Source organism: Pseudochaenichthys georgianus, chromosome 11 (assembly GCF_902827115.2).
Source record: "Pseudochaenichthys georgianus chromosome 11, fPseGeo1.2, whole genome shotgun sequence".
Taxonomy (NCBI): Eukaryota; Metazoa; Chordata; class Actinopteri; order Perciformes; family Channichthyidae; genus Pseudochaenichthys; species Pseudochaenichthys georgianus.
The window spans coordinates 7,259,485-7,278,566 of record NC_047513.1 but is presented as its reverse complement, the minus strand read 5'-3'; the positions used below and the strand labels follow the sequence as shown (position 1 = coordinate 7,278,566).

Genomic DNA, 19,082 nt, shown 5'->3' with positions numbered 1-19,082 from the left:
AACACGATAGCCTAATAAAAAGTTTGCCAAACACAGATACTTTTATTTGTTTGGTGAATAATTATTTCCTATGTATATATACAGGAGAAACACTGATAATACAACAGTATTCCACGTCATGTCTGTGAGGAGAACATAGCTGTCACATTGCATTAACAAAACATAACCCATACGTGTTTATTTGCACCTGGACATCCAGACGCGTGACTCATGCTGTCTGGAAGTTAGAGCGGAACAAAGCGGACAATAAAAAATGAAATAACTTATTCGTAGAACATAAATTATTATTTCCAAATATTTACACATGGTACCTTTGAACATCAGTGCATCACAGACAAAATGATGTATCTCCTCAAGTAAACTGGTGAGAAACCCTGCCCCGGTTCTGCTGGAAATGTACTGACGGTGGTAAGAGTTGCTTAAAAGGACTTCAAATAACCTCCATGTTCCCTGAGTCGTAGGCCATGTCAAGTGCTGGAACTCAGTCACTCAAGACTTCATTATGGGGGAAATGGTTACACTGAAGTTCATCATTTAGTTCTTTTGGAAAGTGGCCACAAACAAGTAATCAATGTCTTGAATAAAATACTATTCTAGACGTTTCAAAAAAGAAAATAATTATTAGAACCTTTAGAGATTTTAGACATTAATGATTATATCAATGAAGATTTCATGGTTGTTTGCTCCGGCACATTGGACCAGGATTGCCTTTACGGATTTTGTAAAAAAAAAAAGAACTAGGGAATTTAATACAACATATATCAAAAATGTATATTCTTGAAAATGATCATAGTACTAGCAGTCCATGACAGTTACACATAGTGCTAGAGGCCCACAAGCCAATTCATGGGTGTTAAAAGGACAAAAAGCAGCATCAATTGTTTTATATTTGCAATGGAAATAATTTATTCAAGATAACAATATCATTGATCCTTAAATGGGAAATATAATATGTCTCTTTTTAAAAGGCATGGTTTTACATTTAAAAAAAAGAAAAAAGAAGCTCCCTGGCTAGGAGTAAGACAAGATGATCAATTCCACTCTTAATTCTGTACGGTAAATAAAGAGCTGCATTATAGAGATGGTTAGCTTAGCTTAGCAACTGGAACAAAATGAGAAGCTAGCCTGGCTCTCTCCAAGGTAACAGGATACGCCAACGCGTAGCTTTAAAGTAAACTAACTAATACATTATATATTTAGTTTAACGCCTGCAAAACCAAGGGGATACAATGAGGGCTAGTTCTCCGTTTCCAGTCTGTGTGCTCAGCTAAGCTAACGAGTTGCTAACTGTAGCTTCATATTGACATTTGAGTGGTCTCAACCATCTAAATCCCTGCAAGAAGTTGAATAAGTGTATTTGCCAATAAGTGTATTTGTATTTGGTATCACCGAAGACTCATATTTTTTTTAACACATTTATCTTACCATATGTGCATCAGTCACTGTGTTTAAGTGGCAAGTACACACAGAACAAAGTTTGAGGTATTAGACATGACCTCCTTGGGTGCATGGTTAGGAAATGCATCACTTAGTTTGTCTTATGTCAGGGGTCAGCCAGTCATCACACAGACTGTTATGCTGCCCTGACAGCCTGGCCAACATGGAGGTGCAGCATCCTGGTCTACTACCTGCAGCCACAGGACTCCACCACCATGTCCTCGTACTGTTTGTACACCACGTTGTTTCCTGAGTCGATGTACAGGATGCTGATGGGGCTGAGTTTGGACGGGGCGCAGCAGCTGGGGGGCATGTTGCTGGGGTTCATTGAATTCATTAGAGTCTGGATGATGGCGTGGTTGGTGGGCTCCAGGTGGGAGCGCAGGGGGAAGTCACACACCCCCTCGCAGTGGTATGCTTCATAATCCAGCGGGGCGATGATCCAGTCGTCCCAGCCCAGATCTCTGAAGTTCACGTGCAGCGGTTTCTTGCTGCACCTGGATTTGGACTTCTTGCCGTGCCTCTTCCCGTGGCGGGTTTTGGAGGCGGCCGTCCTCCTTCTCCTGCTGGCCTTGGCACCGCCACCGGGGCCTCTCTCTTTGGCTTTCCTCTCCAGACCCAGCAACGCTCTCCCCCCTCTCCTCTCACTGAAGAGGGTCTGCCTCTTCCTAGACCTGGTGAACACTACCAAGATGGCTTTCTTCTGCTGTGGCCTGCCGTGCCTGTGCAGGCCCAGGAGCTGCAGGTCCAGCTCCCTCTCAGGGTTGTCCAGCGTGGCCCTGAGCTCCAGGCAGAAGTGCTTCCCCTGGCTCAGGTGCTGCTGCTCTTTGAATATTTCCCACACGTCCAACACCTCCCACTTGGGCCTTTGGGAGCCCTGCAGGTCCAGAGTTTTGGAGTTGAGCAGACGCCGGTCGTGGCAGGAGAGGAGCTGGATGTCCACGGGCTCTGTTTCTGATATCCTGAAATTCCCAGACACTTTGGTGTATATCCTGAGCTCGGCTCCCAGCACCTCCGCCTTTTTGGAGAGTGTTGAGACGTCGAACAGATACTGCTGTCTCCTCAGTGGGGAGAGTGGGAGGTCATCTGTGGAAAGCATTAAGCAGCATGGTCAGACGCATTCTCACAGAGACGATGAGCATACCACAGAGATGGAATCTAAAACAATCCTGTCTGCACTGAATTAATCTGGGATTATAAATATGAGTCCTGGGTAATCAATCAATCCTATACTAAAAACACTCATACAGTTAAACTCCACATACCTTGTCCACTGTCCACAAAACTTGCAATAGTGTTTGCAGCTTTAGAAGACCTGAAGAAGCTTGCATTAAGTCCCAGTTTCTCCGCCGTGGAGAAAGTCTGGTAAATAGACATCATGTAGTCATGAGGCTCTATGGACTCTTTAGATGCTGCTTTATTGTTTCTCTCGATGGATGGCGACGCGTGGAACTCCTTAAAGTACTTTGAAGATTCCTGATCATGAAAAATCCTCGTCACCTTGCTGCTCTTCGGAGGGAAAATAGCAAGAGTTTGAAAACAGGGGATTTCCCAGACAAACAGCAGAGCCCCGCAGAGAAGAGCCAGGTGATAGAGATCCATCCTCTGGTGCTGAATCAGAGCTGTGGCCGGGGGGAGCGGGGGACCACGGGGGCTGAACTCTGCATCCACTCTGCAGCAAGTGGCGGCTCCGCACGGAGCTCCGGAGGACAGGCGGTGCGGAGGGGAAAAAAGGGGGTGAGAACACGCCTACATTGTACTGTTATCGCTCGGGCTAAATGGAGGGCGCAAATTAAGGCTGTAAAACTAATTGTTCCTCTGTCGGACGCCCCCCGCCCCCCCTCCCTGGGAGGCAGATGTGCGCTGAAAGGACGCTCGGCAACTTCTGCTGCGTTAACAGACACTCGCTTTTAGTTTCCACACGAAACCAAAATGGCTCGTCATTTGGAGTTTTTTGTCTCCATTTTAGACGTTTTTTTTTTTACTGTGTTCAAGCAAGACTTTGAAAATACCACTGCAATTTTGCTTCAGTGGATGATGCGTTCAAGGGTTTAACACGGAGTCTCCCGCCCTCTAGCGAGGCGCAAACACATTGGCAGGAAGAGGACACGTTCAGCCAATCAGCTTCATCAGCACCATGGACAGAGTCTGCACTCAGCAGGACATTATGAAGAAAAACACACAAACAATATTAATTTGCTTATCAGTGTAAAATAGACTTTATTAGAAAGAGAATATAGTTTCAGAACAATAATCATCTAAATGAGAACTTCATGTCTTCCTTCATCTGGTTTCAGAGTTATAAGCAACACTTGTTTTAAACATACACATCTGGATCTTACACCTAGTGGCATCATATAAAACATTTACACATTTACACATAGATACATGTGACACAGAGGAAAGTGCTTTGCATTTCATTAGAATACATTCATGTAGCCCCATCCCAACCATTTAGTTTAACTCCTACAATTCACCACATAAGTAGAAAACCCAAGGGTGCTTTCCATTTTAATTATACAATTATAACATATATTATTTAAACCCCATCCCAATAAGTTTGTGTCATTTTTTCTAAAAATGTAACACAGAAATAGAAAAAAACAGCCAAGTGTGTAATATATTTAAGGATCTTTTTTATTCCGCAGACGACCCGGTGTTAATCTGGATGTGAGGGATCCTCTCTAACATATGGGGATGCCGTCGGAGCAGCAGGCCACCGTGTAGATGACGCTGACCAGGCACAGGCTGTTGGCGGTCACCGTGATGCTGGAGCCGAACAGGCTGTCGTCGGGGGTGGTCTCGGTGGGGATGATGGTAGTGGACGGGGCCAGGGTGGTGGGGAGGTCTTCAACAGTGATGGCGCGTGATTCAGCGTCCCACTGCTTCAGAGTGAAGACCATGGTCAGGTTCTCACCTGCAGGGAGAGGAAGGGCAAATAGTGTGGTCATTATATTATCCTTACATAAAGCCTAACACTGAAAGACTGGGAGTATTTCTAGAATAGTGTAGAAGCTCTTTTGAACTCTTGGCATGGACATGAATAATTAGACACATTGGCTCAGAAGGCACTCCACAGGAGATTGGATAAGCAGACTAAAGGAAGTGTATGATTTAAGAATATCCACAGACTAAAACTATCACAAACAAATTGGGAAAAAAGGCACCCGCTAGTTCTAAATTAAACTATATTATCGAGATATATTATCAATAGAAAATATGAGAATATAAGTTGTAGATATCTTTAAGTTTGTTTATTTAGTTTTTTTTTCTTCAAATATCAGTTTTAGGAGGCGAAGAGAGAGTCTGTAACCACAACCTATTATATAACATTATTTATGAGGCAATAGATTATTTACATGATATTATCACATGTGTATTATCAACAAGGTGCTAATATTGGTATATCGCGACACACATGGCACCCTCTAATTAAAAATAACTTCACAGACCAATTAAAAAAACAACAACTCTAAAATCAATTTAGTGTCATAATGCAAGTCTCCTCACATGTTATATGATTAAAAAAATAAAAAGATATTCAATAACGATGATGTTTGAAAATGTGAAAATCAGAGAATACTTGGCATTTTCTTCTTGACAAATTACCAAAGCTTGCATCTGATTTTTAGAAGATGTTGCCAAATATTTCTCCGTCATGATTTCAGCTGTTTTTGCTGCAAAGCTTCATTTTTCCCAGGGGAGAATACAGTTCCTCTTACGGTCTCTCTACATTCTTATTGTTCTGGATATTATTCAAAGTGTGATGGCTGTCTTGTTACGTGTACTGTATCTATGATTGTTGCAGGGCTTTTATGCTTTTTTCTTTAACAGAGATTGCAATGCGTTAGAACAGTTGAACAGAAACAACAATCCCATAGTTTCTAAGTCCATATTGCGAGCTGTTTGCCGGGTGCAGAGAGCGTGCTGCAGGCGTACCGCTGTTCTGGATGGAGAGGTTGGTGAAGTTGGCCCAGCAGGTGTGGAACAGGATGGAGGTGTTTCCCGCCAGTCCGTCCACAGCGTTCCCACTGGAGTCCTTCAGGCTGGCGCTCACAGTGAGGCTGGTGACTCCCACAGAGACACAGTTACCCTGAACACAACAGCACAGGTCAGCAGACAGGAAGTGCTTCATCTAAATGTGGAATCTTCTGGTAAGTTATTTCTCTCAGTCCCATCCTATTCTGGTGTAAGCTCCTGGTAATGTATATTCCTAAAGTTAGTTTGATCCACAATAAGACATTATTTGGCCCTTAAAAGTGATACAAAAATGATAAAGAGGACTAACATGTATTTTTATTATTTGGTTGACATTCAATTAATAAATAAATAAGTGTAAAAAGGCCTAGTAGGCATCCTTTCAGATGCTTTTGTTTTTACAAAAACAAATAATAATCACGGACACAGCTTAACGCAGTGGGATATTCCCAAGCTGAATAAAAAGAAATGAAAAAGTTATAAAAAGTCTGAACTGTACACTCTAGATATACAATCTTGAACAAGCCGATAAGAAATGTTACTTTTTATCAGTCTAATAACCTCAAACCCGGTGAATAAGTGGAAAAAACCTGAATGTTTTTTAATAGTTAGTATTGGGTTATATTAGGCGACTTATAATGAAGAGGAAATACAAAATGTCTCCTATCTGGAGATATGTCTCCAGATGGCTCATGGTACCGGTCTTCACGCAGTACAACAGAATGATAATAACTTTGCAGTGAGGAGTGATGTTTGCCTCACCAGCTCGTCCACAGCCATGAGACTGGGCTGCTGGTGCAGGGGTCCCACAAACTCCCCGGCGAGGGGCTCCTCCACCAGCAGCAGGTCGCTGACGCTGGACACGTAGCTCACGGGGGCCTCCTCCCTCGTCACCTCCTCTTCGGCCGCCTGACATTTAAAACACAAAACCAGTGAGCTCTCGTGTAAACCTGATTTATTCTGTGTCGTCTCTACTGGATGTGGATTTATTCTACAATTTGAGTTCTTATTCTACAAATGTAGTTCTTATTCTGAAGATGTAGTCTTCACCCTACAGGCATCATAATGCTTTTGTCATTTACCTCCTTCCAAGTGGGGTCAGAGGCTGGTGGGGGGGGGGGGACGATGCCCATGGAGGACACGTTGAAGCCGATGGAGCTACCGAGGCTTCCGGAAACCGCTGCCTGACCCAGATCATCAGCGATGCTCTTCAGCAGCGTGAAGTCCTGCTCATCTGAGGAGACAAAGGGAACAGACAGATGTTACAGAATCCTCATTTATTTACCGATCAACGATCACATATCAGACATGAAAACAAGCATCGGGAAGAGCGCTCCACCAACCGTCGGTGGTGTTGGAGGTCTGCTGTACGGGAGGCTTCTTGATCTCCAGCTCCACCCTCAGGCCGGTGGACCTCTTCCTGCGCCGGGCGCCTCCGTCCCCCCGGATGATGTTGGTGATGCGGATCATGTTTGCGGGAACTTTGAGGAATATAGCGAGGTTCTTAATCAGGTCGTCTCCGAAGAACTCGGCCTCCGTCATGGCGGGCAGGTCGAAGGAGATGACGAGGACGGGGGCGGTGCGGATCTCCACCGGCTGGGAGCCCTTCACCACCACCTTCAGCATCTTGTTCTCCCGGTCGAAGTAGTTGTTGCCGTCAGTGCCGTTCAGCGAAGGGATGTATTGACCTTGAAGGAAAGACAATATTTCTTTACCACACATCCAAGACATGGTAAACATTGATTATCATCCTATTGTCCCTTTAATGTAAAAGATTCTCCATCAAAGAGGAAATACAAAAACAATTGGATCGTCAGGATTTAATGAAACGCAAGAAATGCTTTATCTTTAAAAATGTAGATGATATAGTAAATGTTCCTTAAAAGTGTTTCTTTTTAAAATGACAGGAATGTTTTCATAAAAATAAATAATAAGACAAATGGAAGTGCTGGTGCATTCTGGTGCTTTTGGAAAAACAGGGACAAAAGTGATCAATCACAAACTAGCAGCAGTTTTGTAGTTTATTATCATTTCCCCGATATGTATTTATTGCCAAAATAATAAATAAATAATAAAATGTATTGATCAAAACGAAAGAGACAGAAACACGATGTTGCCACGGCTCCACCCTACGCGTCTGAACATACTGCATACTGCATAATGTTTGTTTACTGTCTGTGTTGACCTGCTGTCAGATCATCTGCGTGTGAGTAAAGAGTGAGCACCTGGTGCGAGGGGCTTCTTCAGGGTGTAGTCAGTGTCATCATCGTTCCACTTCGCGTTAGTTGGAGGAACCAGTTCATTGTTGACGTACACATCCAGCCGCTGCGGCTTGGAGTAGAAGATGGACACCATAACGCTCTGCAGGAAAGACGTGTCAGAGAAAGAAGAACGCGTTACCCTTGCCCATGGAGGAGAGTTGTAAGTGAGCAGGGCTAGTCTTCTCGCTGCTGGGCACTGACCTCAGACGGTTCAGCTTGGAGCATCATGAGGCGGAGTTTCTGAGGGCTGACGCTGGAGAAGAAGACGTCGAAGGAGTGTCCGGTGGCGATGATGGTGTGGAAGAGAGAGACCCTCCTCTGGCAGGTGTACCCCGCACACCACCCGTGATCCTGAGGACCTGCAAAAACACACGGCTGGATTACACACACTCTTCCTCTTCTCGTGAGAGATGGTTCAGACTGCTCTGGGTTTCATTCACAGCAGATCTATAGAACTCAACCCACCGTTGATCAGATCGATGAATTTGTCCCCGAGCAGAGCGACGGGGGACAGGCGTCTGGTCTCTGTGTCAGCGTCCAGACTCTCGATCACCAGCATCCTGTAGTTCAGCCCGAAACACTTGTAGCTCTGCCAGGAGGTCATGAAGGTGCAGTTCTCCCTGATCACACCTGAGGAGGACACAGAGATTCTTTTGTGAGGAACCCAGTCTCTGATGTCCGGAGACCTACTTGTTTACCGGACTTTAAAGATAGAGATTTCATGTTTTTATTTCACTTAAGGTAGTTAAATCAATAATAAATCAATACATTTTTAGCACGTTAAGAATGCACACTTTGAAACCGAATGCAGACATGAGCTTGAATGATTGATGCATTTATTTTCCTACAGTAACCAGGTCAGTTTTGTTGTTAAATTAGAAATGAGAAAAACGAATAAGATGGAGTCAAAGGTGGCAGAAATAGGTGAAGCGACCACTCGGGAAGATTCCAATGTCCCAGACAAATGGGAGAAATGATCTGTGTTTATTGTGGAATGATATCATTAAGACAGATTCACAGTATGTCTTATTAAAAGGCAATTTTCAATAAAACAATAGACTTGTCAAAAAAAAAAAAAAAATGTAAATCACAAGATTTTAACACAAATAATTTAATATTTTCAGATAAAAAATGAAAAACAATAAAAAAGGAAATAAATATAGGCCCTTCTGGCTCATTACATTGGAGACGGGCACATGGAGATTTGTCTATACAGCCTATTATAAATACATTTGTAAAAGTGCTTAGGGAGAATTATTATTATCAGTTTGAAAATGTGTCTGAATTTTTTTGCATTTTATTTCAATGTCTTGTTTCCTCACAAGCTACTGTGTAGTTTGAAATGTTGATTTGCCTGAGTGTTTATCTGTTCCTCTCTTGTTACCTTTGTATGGAGCGATCTTGTCCACGGGGATGCGGCTGCCGTTGGGGTGAGTGAGCATCACTTTGGGGATGCGGTAGTCGCCCAGGCCTCTCCTGGTATCGTTCCCCCACTGATACTCTGACTGAGGCACCACGGCCCCCACGGCCCCGAGGAAGGATCCGTCCAAGTCCTGCAGCAGCGTCTTCTTCTTCGCATCGCAGTCCATGTCCACACAGTCAGACGGGTTGGCTTTGCTGAGCACAAACACATTTTCATCATGCACTAAACAGCCCGAAGATGTCATCTGAACGATATGCATCGTCTCAAATGCTTTGTGTAAAGATAGAGGTTTTTCCTCCTTAAATCCTCAATTCAAGCAGAAACACATATTAAATGATGCTTTGATGAGCTGTCTATTTAATTATGAAAAGTTAAAGGAAACAGAAAATAAACATAAATCTGGGATTGAACCCATAATATTTACATTCAATTACAGTATTCATTTTAGAAGCTATTTTTATTTATGTCTTAGTTGAACTATTTGGCATTCTTTAAGACTAGAGTCAGATATGTATTTCTATGTTTTGTCTTAAACTACACCCCCTGTTATCATTCCTTTGTATACATGATGTTCCCACTGTCTGATGTGCCTGGTATCTAGACGGGGAAAGGCTTACCTGACGTCAGGCCTGTGGATGAACAGTTTGCCTTCCTCTTGGCTGTCGATCATGCTGATGTCTGACACGTGCACAGGGTGCTGCAGGTCCTCGTTCAGCGGGTTGGTCATGAACGCAACGTTTATTTCTCCGGAGCAGACTGTCCCGAAATTGACGAATGTCGTGTCTGGAGAGGAGGAACGAGAGATAATAAATATGTTTTCCAAATAATCAGCAGATTGTTTTCAATGGAGCTCCCAAAGCTCAGAGCCTGAACTCACCCCTGACCGTCATCAGTCCTTTGATGGAGTTGTACGCCATGTTCATATGATGGGGCTTTTTGGGAGCGGTGTTGTGGTTGGATAGGAAATTGGGCCAACAGATTCCAGATCTTCCGCCTGTACAGAGTACAACATCACAAAATTAGCATTATTATTAGTTCAACCACCCTGCATGTATACGCAGAAACAATTTGAGTCAGAATAACGCATTTAATGTTTTCAAGATCCATCGGAGTCATTTACACTGGGAATCCATTTCCCCCGCAATGGGAAGGATTTCTGATTCTGAAGAAAGGTTAACACGGAAATGAGAAGGTATTGAGAATATTTGGTTTGCACAGTAACAAAACATTTAATGCAATGTTAATAGTCCTGTCGCGATAAGCAAGTCATTGACTTATCGTACGATAAATAAAGATACACTCGATAACCTTTCTGACCTCGATAAATTGCCGTTTACATGCGTGTTTGTTTACATAAGGATGTGACCAGCATTGTAGCCAGGAGCGCTGTGGCTGCCGGCCAGTGAGGGGCGGGGCTCACACACGGCCAGGTCAGGACACTCCGCCTGCAGCAGCCAAATGAATAATATAGAGTCAAGCAGGAGACAACGTGTGACTTACTCGAGGGGAATTTAAGTTAAATGGAAGTGGTTGCAAAACCTAATAACACATCTCCGGTGTGGGAATATTTTGGATTTAAGCGAAATCAACGAGGCGAACCTGCGGACTTGAGTGAGCCGGGCGGTGTGTCGCATTTCTTTAAAAAAGGTAGCAACAAAAGCTAGCAATACGACCAACCTTAAACTGCACCTGAAACACAACCACCCGTCCGTTTTCCCAGCTGGGAGCAAACACGGCAGCTGGAGATGGAGAGCCCCAGTCTGCCCGACAGTTTACAATCAAAGATACATTTGCCCAACAATGCAAACATGTTGGTGTTCCTTGCTCGAAAACTTTGATTTATACAGATTTGGATATGGCCTGTTGAGGTTTATTTTGCTTGTGAGACAATGTGTGCTCATATTTATTTATTTGTATAGAGTATATATAAATATATATATATATCGAGAGAGAGAGAGCTCTGTTTTCCAGCCTGAGTCTATTTCATTTATTGTTTTGGTTGTGTGTGCTTTCATAATTTTTTTATAATTGAATTAATTTGTTTATTTATTATATATAATTTATATATTTGAATATTATTTCACATTTAATTTGCAATGTTGAATGTTCAAGAAAAAAGTTCTGTTTTAAAGCAAGTACTTGAATTATTATTATATATTATCATTATGTCTAAAATGGTCTACAACGGTGCCGACAATATTATCGTTTATCGCAATAATTTCCGGGAACATTTATCGTCCACCTAAATTAATTATCGTGAGAGGCCTAGCAATGTAAATAATGAAAGAAAACACATGTGCATTGTCCCAAAACTTAGCTAAAAACAAATCAGGCCCAGCCTAATGGTTCCAAAATAAGGTTACTATAAAAAACTTGTTCTTTCGTTTTCTCTTTGGTCCATGGCATTTGGTACTCTCAGCTATGCCCCATTAAAGGGGCATATTTTCAGGTTCATATTGGTATTTTCTTCCTCTACCGGGACATGTCTCCATGCTTTAATATTCAGAAAGCTCTTTATCTTTCTCATACTGTGCTGCAGCACCTCTTTTCACCCTCTGTCTGAAACCAGAGTCCAGTCTGCTCTGATTGGTTAGCTGGCCGGCTCTGTTGTGATTGGTCAACCGCTTAGAGATGACATAAAATCACATGTGTGTTTCAAACTGAGCCATTAGGTCCCCACCACTTTTCAACACAAAGTGACATCTGTGGTAAGGCCTTTTAAAAGCCTGTTCAAACGGTATTGAGTTGTTCAGCTCAATAATCACGGTATCTCTAAATAAAGCCCCTAGTTTCCTCATCATAAGTTTACACTGTACCTGTGAGGGGTCTCGGGGCCCGGCTGTTGCCACTGTTGACTATATTAAAGTCGCTGCCTGGCAACGTGGAGGAACAGTTGAAGCTCGGGCTGCTGCCAACAATCAAGGCATTCTGGGGAAACACGAGTAAGATGAAACAGTCACTCATTTAAAGTAAACCAATTAAATCTTAGGAAATTAAAAACGAAGAAAAGATGAACCATAGTAAGCCCTCTCACCTGAACGTGTACAGTCTTATCAGCGTATGCATGGGAGAGAGAGGGGGGGCCGTAGACGAAAGGCATGATGCCCATCCCGTTGTCCACCAGGGTCACGTTGGCAATGACCACACTCATGGGGATCTGTGAGGGGAGGAAGATCAGGATGCACTTTAGTTCTAGTACCTTTCATGAACAAAGCAGTGCTTTTCAGAACAAGAAGAACACATAACAGCAATATTCAAATAAAAGAGGACAAGATATAACATCAACAGGCATCACAATGAAATTCCCTTGAAGTAAAGCTGACAAGAAATTAAAATATGTTCAAATAAAACAATTTAAAAAAGAAAATGCAAAATAAAAGCAAAACAAAAAAATACAGTAAAACATGGACAATGATACCAGTGAGAATTGAAAGTTAATCCAAATGAAAAGCCATACTAAAAAGATTTAATTGACTTTTAAACATTTCAAGGGAGTTTGCTGTTCTAAGGACGAGGATAAATGGACTGAACACTTTTTACTATCCATCTTATATATTTGTGTTTACTATAAAAGTGAAGTCCTTCAACACTGCTCCTCTATACCGTCTCTCTATTGTTGTGTATGAGTACAATCCCATTTACTTGACTCCCCCTGATCCATGACATCCCTTCTTCACCTCAGGTACACACTTTAGCTTCAAGTTAAGCCAGAATTAAAGCACAGTAATCAAAATGGTGTCATAAAGAGAAGAGGACTGTAACCTGGAAGTAGATGGCGTAGTCGAAGCTCTTCCAGATGAAGAAGCTCTGGATGAGGCTGCAGCCGGGCAGACCGTCTTTGTTCATGTAGACTCCGAACAGCCCGCCGTGAGCCTCGTTGTTCATCCACCTCTCATTGTTGTTCAAATATCCTGTACGGGGAAACATTTCATCTCTGAAGCTGAATCTTTTCCCTGTGTCTGAGCAATTCAGGATTTCATTAAACCTGACATTTGTTGGACTGTAACCAGAGGTGGCAGAAGTACTCAAATTGCGAACTTAAGTAAAAGTAGAAGTACCACAGAATATTCTCAAAACATTCAAAATGTTACTCAAGTAAAAATACAAAGTATTAGCATCAAAATATACTTAAAGTACCAAAAGTATTCATTATGCAGATTGGTCCATTTCAGAATAATATATATGATATGTTTTATAATGATTGATCATGAAAGTGTTCTTAAAACTGGTGAAGGTGCAGCTAGTTTGAAGTACTTTGTAGACTGCAGGGTAGCTGGTGGATTTACTCCAGGTGGAACTAAAGTCTGATTCAACACTTGGTTATATTTCACATCATTCATCCAGATCTGTGAAGTAACTAAAGATATTAAATTAATGCTGTCCAAATTATCGCGTTAACGGCGGTAATTAATTTTTTGAATTAATTGCGTTAAAATATTTAACGCATTTAACATGTGCAGAATGGCCCGCCCCATACATCCCACCAGTGGCAGCGCCAGGGTATGGCTGGGGTAGGCTACAGCCATACCATGAAATGGCTTAGCCCCACCATGAACAATGATGTTAAAGTAAGCAAAATAAAGTCCGCCAACTCGCACCGAGTAAATTGCACAGACAGATTGATTTCAGTAGCCACTTGTCTGGAAATACCGAAGACTAGAAACGGTTTTGAAAACTTTTGTCACGTAGTGATCGTCTTCTCAATAGAACATCTTTGATAATGTCTTCTTGCCAATCAGAATCAAGATAACGGCGTGGTGTTGTTGCAGGAAGTCCCGGCGGAGAATACTTTTGCTGTAGTACATCTCTATAGCCTATACATCGATCCAACATTACGTGTTGATAGAAATCAACACGTAATGAAATAAGACCCCACGGTTTGATGATTGATAGGTGTGTGGGCTGTCTTTCTTTTTGACATGCAGAACAATGTTATAATAAACATACATACTGTATGTTAAATGTATATATATCCTCGTTCTTTCATTTATCTTTCCATTCCCACAACAATATACATAAAGAAATGGCATATGTTGGACATAGTTCGAATGGTGATTAATTATGATTAATACATTTTTAAGCTGTGATTAATCTGATTAAAAATGTTAATCGTTTGACAGCCCTACATGTAGTGGAGTGAAAGTACACCATTTACCTCTGAACTGTAGAGGAGTAGAAGTACAGAGTAGCATACTCAAGTAAAGTAGCCTACAAGTATCTCAAAATGGTACGTAGTAACAGTACATGAGTAAATGTACTTCCCACCTCTGCTGATCACTTTGAGTCAGTTTACCTGGACATGGCTCTCCATCGATGCGATAAGCGACTCTCTCGTATCCGGCCACGATGTTGTGCTGCAGGACCACGTTTGTCCCCTCGTTGACCTGAAAATCAGAATCAGGTTTATTGACAAGTACAGGGAATTTGCTTTGGTGTATAAAGATGCATACATAAACACAATAAGAGGAATTAAGTTGTAATGAAGGAGGACATTTAGATAAAACTATAAAAATGTATCTAAAAACTATTATAAAGTATTTAAAGAAACACGTACAAGAATAAAAAATACACAAAAAAAGTAATGACAATTAATCCTGAGAATAAAATATGTGTCTAATATACTTAGAAGGTCCTGAGGGATCGTTGTGCAGAATTGTGAACAAATAAAAGGGAGTAAGCAGGTTCTTAGTGCTTCTCAAAGTGTGGTCCGCGGACCGCTGGTGGTCCGTGAGTATATTGGTACAATTTCACATTTTAAATAAATAAATACATTTAAGTTTTCCGCACTCTCGCGGGAATATCTCCGCAATGGAGCGAGTTCAAGTTTCACTTTCAATTGCGTGATATAGCCCAGCGCAACACCTACGTCACACATGTTGCCACTTGTTTTTACCATTTTCAGGCGATTTGTAATCTGTTCTAGAAAAACGATGTGTTTTGGGATATTTGTGGAGTTAGGTGTTCCGTGAGTGTTTTTTTATTGGTTAAAGTTTGAGAAACACTGGTCTAGAATATGAGTAATGGCTCATACTGTATGATGCATGATGTGTGAGAATGTAACAGTGTCTACGGGTTTTTGTTTTATTCCGAGTGGACTGACCTCGATGGCAGCGTTCCAGGCGTAGTTGAAGGGCTCCTCTCTGTCCTGATAGGACCCGGGCCACATGGTCATCATCACGAGGTTCCTCCTCACCGTGGTCCTGTCGCCCCAGATTCTGATACCTGCGACCCGAGGTGCAGAGGAGGAAATGTCCCTTTGTTAAACTGGGCCTATTTCATTTGGATATTCTGGTCCTATGTGTAAATTGTAAACCAATTATAAACTACTTTGTCGGTAACGTGTGTACCTTCTCCCACAGTGCGGTAGACGATGTTATCGTCGACGCTCAGTCCGGCTGTCCCGAACACTCCGATGGCCGGAGAGAAGCCATCATGGAACGCACAACCCTGGAGGTACGAGTCCGTATCTGAAACCTTTACACAGGAACAACAGTATTCATTATTCACATGTTAACTAATTGAATAGATATTTTGTACTCAGTGCCTAGTGATCATGTAAATGATTGTTAGAGAAATAAACCATAAACCTAATATGTTGTGTGTGTGTGTGTGTGTGCGCGTGTGTGTGCGTGCTTGTGTGTGAGTGTGTGTGTACCTCTCCCAGGTTGAGGAAGGCCACAGAGTATCGGGGGTCGTAGTAGTCGGTCCAGCCTTCCTGACCCGAGCGGAGGAACTCCACATTTCTGATCTGAGCCTTTCCTTCAGGGAGGGCACAAAACACAATGATATAACATCTTGAAACTGTCCTGAGAGGCCCACAGGTCTGACACGCCAGATGAGTCATTCTGCTACAGCTGATTATGTGAACTATCCTTTAAGAATAGAAATCACATGTTATACTCTTTCTTACCTCTGTAGTCGATCCCCTCCCAGGAGTAGGAGCCCACCAGCAGTCTTGCCCCGAACGACTCGTCCATCATCTCTGCGTACTCTTCTCCCACGATCTTAATGTTCCTGCTGACCAGTCCCACGTCCGCCGCCAGGGTGTAGGAGAACGAGTCCCCGGAGTGAGTGTCACCTGGGGGGAGAGAGAGTCAGTCAGACTGAGTTAAAGGAGTAATACCACTGTGTTCAAATACTGTGCCAAGTACTGCATTTACAATGTCACTTTAAGGTAGCCCCATGGATATCAGTTCAAACGTAAATATCACAAATGATTTGATTTTATGTTTGACTTTGATTTTGGGGCCTAAGAGACAGCTGTTAAACTGACCAATGTGAGCGTGGGTCAAAGGCTGGTTCAGGGTCAGTATGAGGCCGTCTGCGGACACGTCTGTGATCTGGCGTTTCTCCGTCTCCCAGGCGCTGTAGCTGGTGGTGGAGATGACCACCTCGTCTCCAACCTGCACGCACAACAAGGTAAACACACGCTGAACACCAGCTCTCGCAGAGATGTTAGTCTAAATGAATAATACATGAGCACATCAAACATATCATTTGAGTTCCCCGCTCTCTGACCTGCCAGTCGACAGCCTGCGACAGGGTCAGAGTGTTGGATCCAGCCGCAGCAGTGGAGCCCAGCTTGGTGTGGTAAACACTGGGAGGGAGTCCATACAGGTCCAGGATACCAAACACACCTGTGGAGTATTCAATTATAAAGTGATCATGCAAAATATAAGAAAAAAACATTGTTTGGTTTTTTAAACGTGAATTCTACATATTATAGGCAACTTAAATCGGCCTAATGGCAAGAAACAAAAAAAAACGTATTTTCCTGTTGAAACAATATATATATATATTTGGAAGGGTCCACATGCACAACGTATGTAGTTATATTTATAATGTCTAAAAAACCCATGTTAAGGACATATTTGAGATATATTATGTATTGCATTAAATGTCACGCTGAGTACTTAAAAATGTGTGGCAATGTTGTTGATCTCTATAGGTTGAAAATATATATTAAATAGATCAAAACAAATATTTTCTTTAACGGTAGCAATTATGTTCTATTATTTATTATATTTTCCCCACATCTATATAGCTGACACTGATGCTGTTTCTCACCCAGCACTTTGGAGCCCTGGTTGGGTCCGTTGGGCAGGGGCCAGTCGGGGGTGCTGTGCTTTCCTCTCAGTTTGATGGTCAGCTGACCTCTGAACGGCTCGTCGTCCCAGCCTGCGATCAGCCTGCCGCCCTGGAACAGCAAACACACACATCACACACACATCACACACTGCAGCGGCACCAGCTGTCATTCAAACTGTTTCCAGCGGTGTGAAGACTTTTTTACTTTAAAACAACTTTGAGGTACCTTCCTTGAGTATTTTCACTTCTCTTTACTACATTTTGGAGGCAAATATTATACATTTGACCTCAGTATGTTCATTTGAAAGTTACTTTGCAAAGTATGAATCAACTTACAGATGATATAATACAGCTAACCACTATTATACAAAACAAATTAACATAGCTCCACCTTTGGAAGATGCAACATTAAAATTATAAATATATTAGATGATCAATACAAATAAAATGAAAAACTATGGTGAACAGAACAAAAATGGAAAAGAGAGACAGCCCCATTTTAGACAGGTCAACTGAACAATGTTTAATCTCTCAATAAAGCGAGGAACAGTGATCTGATTTAAGAGGATAAAACAGAAGAATAGAAAAACAAGTGAAACAAAGGATGTTTAAAGGGGCACTATTATGCTTTTTGGGGTTTTCCTGAAAACAAACGTCTGCACTCCTTAGGGGGACGAAGGCAGCAGCAGTGTGCCGCCTGCGACTCCCCCCCATTTTAGTGAGTTATCTGACGTATGAAGAACAACACATTGTATTAGGTGATAAGAATAGTTACATTCTTAATTTTAAGTAACATTTTAGGTACTAAATGAGGAGACCCTGACCTGGATGGAGATGTAGACGGCGTCCACCACCACCGTGTTGTATACTGGCACCTCCCGGGCCTGTCTGGTGGACGAGCTGTTGAAGTGGTCGGGAATCTCCAGAACTCCAAGCACGGTCAGCTTATTGAGCGCGGGGGTGTCACTGTCCAATACCACCCACTTTCCTGTGGTTTCACAGGAAGGAAGATTATTATAATATGATCTCTGGCACAAACTGAATCTTCATTCGTCATTGGCAGAGGTGGGAAGAAGAGCAGTACAAATACTTCGTTACTGTCCTTAAGTACATTTCTCTGGTATCAGTACTTTACTCCACTTCTTATTTTTCTGACGACTTTTTACTTTGACTTCTTACATTTTGAACTCAAATACCTGTACTTTCTACTTCTTACATTTTGAACTCAAATACTTGTACTTTCTACTTCTTACATGTTGAACTCAAATACCTGTACTTTCTACTTCTTACATGTTGAACACAAATACCTGTACTTTCTACTTCTTACATGTTGAACACAAATACCTGTACTTTCTACTTCTTACATGTTGAACCCAAATACCTGTACTTTCTACTTCTTACATGTTGAACACAAATACCTGTACTTTCTACTTCTTACATGTTGAACACAAATACCTGTACTTTCTACTTCTTACATGTTGAACCCAAATACCTGTACTTTCTACTTCTTACATGTTGAACACAAATACCTGTACTTTCTACTTCTCACATGTTGAACTCAAATATCTGTACTTTCTACTTCTCACATGTTGAACTCAAATACCTGTACTTTCTACTTCTTACATGTTGAACTCAAATACCTGTACTTTCTACTTCTTACATGTTGAACCCAAATACCTGTACTTTCTACTTCTTACATGTTGAACCCAAATACCTGTACTTTCTACTTCTTACATGTTGAACTCAAATACCTGTACTTTCTACTTCTTACATGTTGAACTCAAATACCTGTACTTTCTACTTCTCTAATTTCCCAAACAGCTGGTTCCTTTACTCTGAATGTGTGTTTGGTGGCGTGATCATTATTCTTTAGAGTCATTGCGTGCCTATTGGTT

The 19,082-nt window shown here is 42.0% G+C and overlaps 2 protein-coding genes across 2 annotated transcripts in view; both read right to left on the bottom strand.

The window, feature by feature from the left end:
• Nucleotides 1-1,624: 1,624 nt before the first annotated feature.
• gdf6b (growth differentiation factor 6b) lies at nt 1,625-3,039 on the bottom strand. Its single transcript, XM_034095171.1, has 2 exons — nt 2,703-3,039; nt 1,625-2,523 (listed from the first exon to the last, which is right to left on the bottom strand). The coding sequence occupies exons 1-2, from the start codon at nt 3,037-3,039 to the stop codon at nt 1,625-1,627; spliced, it is 1,236 nt and encodes a 411-aa protein (XP_033951062.1).
• A 611-nt stretch (nt 3,040-3,650) lies between these two features.
• The window catches only part of LOC117455602 (fibrocystin-L-like), a 67,375-nt gene continuing 51,943 nt past the window's right edge, over nt 3,651-19,082 (bottom strand). The window contains exons 55-77 of the mRNA XM_034095168.2: nt 18,012-18,175; nt 17,167-17,296; nt 16,618-16,736; nt 16,373-16,502; nt 16,010-16,177; nt 15,755-15,858; nt 15,447-15,573; nt 15,200-15,321; nt 14,393-14,483; nt 12,862-13,010; nt 12,134-12,256; nt 11,916-12,027; nt 9,977-10,093; nt 9,717-9,882; nt 9,061-9,293; nt 8,142-8,306; nt 7,878-8,035; nt 7,641-7,776; nt 6,759-7,103; nt 6,498-6,649; nt 6,178-6,324; nt 5,377-5,530; nt 3,651-4,354 (exon numbers count right to left, since the gene is read on the bottom strand). Of these exons, the coding sequence (XP_033951059.1) occupies nt 4,122-4,354; nt 5,377-5,530; nt 6,178-6,324; nt 6,498-6,649; nt 6,759-7,103; nt 7,641-7,776; nt 7,878-8,035; nt 8,142-8,306; nt 9,061-9,293; nt 9,717-9,882; nt 9,977-10,093; nt 11,916-12,027; nt 12,134-12,256; nt 12,862-13,010; nt 14,393-14,483; nt 15,200-15,321; nt 15,447-15,573; nt 15,755-15,858; nt 16,010-16,177; nt 16,373-16,502; nt 16,618-16,736; nt 17,167-17,296; nt 18,012-18,175 (3,545 nt within the window). The 3' untranslated portion in view covers nt 3,651-4,121. The remainder of the gene's footprint in view (nt 4,355-5,376; nt 5,531-6,177; nt 6,325-6,497; nt 6,650-6,758; nt 7,104-7,640; nt 7,777-7,877; nt 8,036-8,141; nt 8,307-9,060; nt 9,294-9,716; nt 9,883-9,976; nt 10,094-11,915; nt 12,028-12,133; nt 12,257-12,861; nt 13,011-14,392; nt 14,484-15,199; nt 15,322-15,446; nt 15,574-15,754; nt 15,859-16,009; nt 16,178-16,372; nt 16,503-16,617; nt 16,737-17,166; nt 17,297-18,011; nt 18,176-19,082) is intronic.